Below are 5,489 nucleotides of genomic sequence, written 5' to 3'. Positions count from 1 at the left end.
CAGTGTAAGCTGCTGCTACAAGCTGCAATGTAAGCTACTATAAGCTGCTGTGTAAGCTGCTACTACAAGCTGCTGTGTAAGCTGCTACAAGCTGCTGTGTAAGCTGCTGCTGTACCAGATATGGATAATCTTCTACTGAGAGCAATATTTATCCATAACGGAGTACTGAATGGATAAGCTTATTATACCCGGTATGGATAATCTTCTACCGGGGTAATGTTTATCCATAACTGGGTACTGAAAAGATAAGTCTATTATACCCGGTATGGATAAACTTCTACTGGGGGTAATGTTTATCCATAACCGGGTACCGATGTGATAAGCTTCTTCATGAAGCTTATTTCCAATATAGTACTAAATAGATAAACATATTTACGGTGGAGTCTCATATGGATAAGCTTCTTAAGGAAGCTTATTTACAACGGAGTATTAAATGAACATCCATAATATAATATATTTATAACAAAAGTAAAGATTTGAGATCTTTACTCAAGGTAGTAGTGCATTTTTTTATCCTAGAAATCTAGAAGACGGTGAAATAGGACAAAATTAAATACAAAAAACTTAGCCCGGAAGTCGTCAGCGAAGTCCACCCTCAATATAACGTCGAAAATAAAATGCTAAAATATAAAAAGTCGGTTTCTCATTGGCCACGCGGTTAAGTTTCCTTCCCCGTCCACTCTCCTTGACATGCGTGCCGCTGTATGACCCCCTTTGTATATACTATATATATATATTGTCCATCGCACCAAACCTAAACGCAAGAACTTCTCATACTTCTCTCGTTTGCATTCATTCACAATTCCCGACTCTTCGTTCATACCGAATCACTTTTGATCTTTTATAATGGCCGAATCAAACCCTAAGCCTCAACTACCGGAGATGGTAATTTCAATTTCATGCCTTCGTATTGGTTTTTTAATTCATTTGTTTCCTTGTTTGTATCGATATTTGTTGAAATTTTGCTTTTTTGGTCTAATTTTTTTTTTTTGGGTTTGATTTTGTGATTGAAGGCTCAGACGGAGGAAGAGAAATTGAAATATTTGGAATTTTTGCAAGTGGCGATGATTCATGCGGCGCTCTATGTAGCGAAGGTGTATGGTTACGCCAAAGAGAATTCTGGTCCCCTGAAGCCTGGCGTTCAGACCGTCGAAGGCACTGTTAAGACCGTAGTTGGCCCAGTGTATGATAAATTTCATGACGTCCCTGTCGAGGTCCTCAAGTTTGTTGACCGCAAGGTGTATTTCTTATTTTCTTTGCACAATTGACTTGGAAATTATTCTTATCGTTTTACCTATCATGGATTTGGATTAATTACTGTATTCCACTTTTTGAGATAGAAATTCTGCTTTTGTATTATTATGACATCACAATTGGGATTATACATCATTTGGATTGATTAATTAGCTTCATGATGTCGCTATGCATTGACCATTTTTTCAAATGGGATCGATTGCTTGCTCTATACTAGATTCACATTTTAGAAATAGAAATTCAAAATTTATCTGTTTTGCAGTTATTGAATCAGTTACTTCAATAATATTGTAAGTTTTTAAATCATGTTGGGTATGCTTTGATAGGTTAGACATTGTCAATTAAATGTTTTCCTTGTTTGATGTGTGCATATGGAAGAACTGAACGCTATATTCTCTTTCTTATATTTTAGAATGAAAATTGGATGTTTTCTTTTGTGGTGGTGAGGTTTTTTCTGTTAGGCACAAAGTTAGTTTAGACATGAACTGTTTGGGATATGTTATTAGTTGCATAAGGATTGATTATGGGATTTCATAGCGGGATGTTCTCCTGATTTGGTGAACTGCTGTAGAATCCAGGGCTGTTGGGTGCATGTTGCTTCTCCTTTTATCATTCTTGTGGCTTTTGTATGTATCGATTTCAATGTTGGTCAGCCAATGAAGAGACAATAATCAAGGCTGACGAATATTATATGTAACAGCTTTCAGGTTTTCTGAAAATAGTATGTGATTGAAACATGGTGCCAACTGGCACTATAAAATTTGGTAGTCATATTTCTTAGTTAAATTTCTTTTATCAATTGATCCTACAGTTCTTGGAAACGTTTCAGTTTGTTCTTACTTATTACAAACATGTTAATTTGCTCTACGCCTCTACCTCTTTCATCGGATTGCTTACTATTTGAATGGATTGTAGCTTGATGATCCGTACCTTGTTGATATATGTGATTCACATGAATTTGACAAACATTTTGCAGGTTGATGAGTCTGTTCGTAAGATTGAGACTCGTGTTCCCCCTATGGTCAAGCAGGCTCCTGCAGCAGCTCGCTCCGTTGCAGCCGATGTCAAAAGTGCTGGTGTGATAGGAGCTGCATCGGGACTTGCAAAAACAGTCTATGCCAAGTACGAGCCTGCTGCCAAGGGACTTTACACCAAGTACGAGCCAATGGCCGAGCAATATGCAGCTTCAGCTTGGCTCTCTCTTAACCGACTTCCCGTCGTTCCTAAAGTTACTCAAGCAGTTGCTCCAACAGCTGCTTACTATTCTGGAAAGTACAATGAGATTGTTCAGCAATCTGCAGAGAAAGGGTACAAGGTTGCATCATATCTTCCATTGGTACCTACTGAAAAGATTTCTAAGGTGTTCAGCACTCAGCCTATGGCTTCCAACTAAAGACCTTCTGATTTTACCTTTATGGTTCATAATTAGCTGTTTAGTTCTGTGAGGAGCTCCAGCATATGATCTGGAGTGCTTTGAAACAGTTTTTATCTGTTTACTGTGTTGTGGATTCTTTATTGTGTGTTTTAAGTAAATAACTGTGTTTGTCTATTCGGTTTTCATTTGATGAAAGTGTTGATAAGCTCTTGTTGCTCGGGTATCCAATTTTGTCTTTTTGGGATGTCTCTTTTTTACACAGTAAAATTTTGTTCTTTTCTTTCAAAATATCTCGTTTGTTCATGAATCATGAGCCTAGTGTCTCTAGGGAAAAGGGAAAGAAAAACTTCCTATAAACTAAATAGAAAATTTGGTTGCTATTTTGATGATTTTTCATCACATTGATCGAACAGCAGTAATGCGGCATTGCTTCATCCTTAACAGATGTGCTGCTACCATGTATTCATAGCTTTTATCACCAGCCATTTACCAATAAGAAATATGTAAAATATTCATAGTAGGTAGAGTATTCTTTTTATTTATAAATAAAAATAGTCTAACTTGTATCAAATGGGAACTGCGGTGGCGCTCTTTTGTGATTTTGGCTAATAGTTTAGAAATACCACGTCTTCTTCTTTTTTTTCGGAAACAATTTGCTTTTCACATAATTAACATGATCGTGATAGGATCCCGGAACAAAATATCTCATTGTGCTGATATAGTTCCGTCGAGCACTTTTTTTTCTAACTGTGCCTTTTTATTTCTCGTTTCTCATTGGCCATTGTCGCCTTCAAATGCTTTCTATTAAGTTTCAAAGATACTGAATATATTTTATACACTAAGAGCCCGTATGGATATAAGAAATTTTTTCATTTTTTCAAAAAATAAAATTCACTTTTTTTCGAAATCAGCGTTTGTTCATAAAATTTTCAATTTTCACTTGAAGATGCATTTTGGAAATTTTCAAAAATTTAAAAAAATTCAGAAAATTATTTTTTAAAATTTTCACTCAAATCACTTACAAAACTTTAAAAACAACCCAAAAATTATACTCATATCTAAACACAATTCTAAATTTCAAATACCATTTTAACTTAGAAAAAAAATTTCACCCTATTTTGAAATTTTATTATATATGCGAAATTTTAAATTTATTTACCCAATTTATCTAAATTTTTCTATTTTGTAAAAAGTAACTAAAGTTTTTTACAAAATATATATAAATCCAGTCAAAATCTACAATTTATCTAATACAAATTATATGCAATTTTTGGGGGTACATAATTTGGCCAAAAATAATTTATATACAACTTGTATGCAATTATGTTAGTTATACAAATGTTGTATGTCGTTCTGCACTTGACATTTAAAATATATACAACTTGTTTATGTCTTCTTCTTCTTCTTAGAGTTTCAATCTAAACTTCTAATCAAAGCCCCCTCGAATCTTCACTAAATTCTTTCAAATTTGAGATATAAATTCTAAAGGATATTCCCAAGCATGCAACAACCTCAACCCAAATAAATAATAATTTTACAAAATTCGATCTTCAAATTATAGTTTCGAAGCTTTTTAATGGATGTCAATAGAGTTAAACTCATGTCTTCACGTTGTGTTAGCCCTTAAACTAAACATGCATCCAAATTAGCAAAAACTTGAGAAGATTTTGAACGCCTATTTTATATTTTCTTATGGAAAAATGAAAAGGAGTGCATCGAATTGTTTAAATAGCTAACACGGTTAATTCTATATTAATTTGGCCATTTGGTTGTAATAAGGCGGTCAGTAACGTAGCAGTGGCAACAGCAGCAGCAGTAGCAGCAAGCATTGCAATCCCATGTTAGTCCCAGCTACCAAAACCTCCCGAACTACATTGACCTGATTCCTGTTTAGCCCAGGATATGTAGGAAATCTTTGAAGCAAGATTCGGTCAGATCTTTCAAAAAAAATGCTTCATACGGAGTGGTCTATAGGCAAAAATCGCTCATACACGCTCACTTGATCTTTGCACGAAAACCCTTCGTGTTTCCGAACAAAGAGGGGCAGCTGTGAGCACGTGATTTTTGCTTCACACGACAATCGCTCCAAAAAGAAATAAAAAATATATAATTGGCCCCGCTGTACAATTTCGGATTTCTGTGCGGCACCTTGTGGATTTATTTGTGATTTTGGCCCATTCTTATTTATTTACTTTATTAAAATAAAGTTCAAAAAATATATATGTGTCCTGCGTAATTCAAACCGTAATTCGGTCGTTAAATAGAAAATCGTGAATAGGCATTTTCGTCCGTGATTTTATTTGGTTTGACTTTACCGGTTTTGAAATATTTTAGTATGTGTGCAAATAATTGTATTTGAGTGTGTATTTAATTTTAATTTGATTTTTTGGCTTAGCTTTGTTTTAAAATAAATAAGAAAAGAAAAAAAAATAAAGAAAAGACCCCTTCCGGACTTGGGCCAATTTTAACAAAATTGGCCCAAACAAACAGCCCAAGACCCAGGCCTGCCCAGCCCAGGTCACCTGATGCCCAGGACGTCCAAACGACGTCGTTTGAGTCGTGCCTGATCTGGGCCGTTGATCTCAGAGTGATCGACGGCCAAGATCAATCCCCATAACCCATCAACAAACCCGACCCGTTTACACCCGGACCAAACCCAAACCCTCAACATTTGAAACGACACCGTTTCACTTAAGACCATCAGATCCAAACCGTAGATCTAGATTGATCTAACGGTTGAGATCGACCCACCCACCAACTATATAAGCCCAAATCCTTACCCTACCCCCCCTATCCAATACCCCGGCCTCGTCGTCTTCACCCAAACCCATCCCCTTCAAACCCTAGCCGCCCCTGCACA

The 5,489-nt window shown here is 35.9% G+C and overlaps 1 protein-coding gene across 1 annotated transcript; it reads left to right on the top strand.

The window, feature by feature from the left end:
• Positions 1 to 627: 627 nt before the first annotated feature.
• LOC104226591 (REF/SRPP-like protein At3g05500) lies at positions 628 to 2,803 on the top strand. Its single transcript, XM_009778622.2, has 3 exons — positions 628 to 885; positions 1,014 to 1,238; positions 2,231 to 2,803. The coding sequence occupies exons 1-3, from the start codon at positions 847 to 849 to the stop codon at positions 2,645 to 2,647; spliced, it is 681 nt and encodes a 226-aa protein (XP_009776924.1). The 5' UTR covers positions 628 to 846; the 3' UTR covers positions 2,648 to 2,803.
• Positions 2,804 to 5,489: the final 2,686 nt, after the last annotated feature.

This window comes from Nicotiana sylvestris, chromosome 1 (assembly GCF_000393655.2).
Source record: "Nicotiana sylvestris chromosome 1, ASM39365v2, whole genome shotgun sequence".
NCBI classification, from domain to species: domain Eukaryota; kingdom Viridiplantae; phylum Streptophyta; class Magnoliopsida; order Solanales; family Solanaceae; genus Nicotiana; species Nicotiana sylvestris.
The sequence above is the reverse complement of the archived record's forward strand: the minus strand, read 5'-3'. Positions and strand labels throughout refer to the sequence as shown.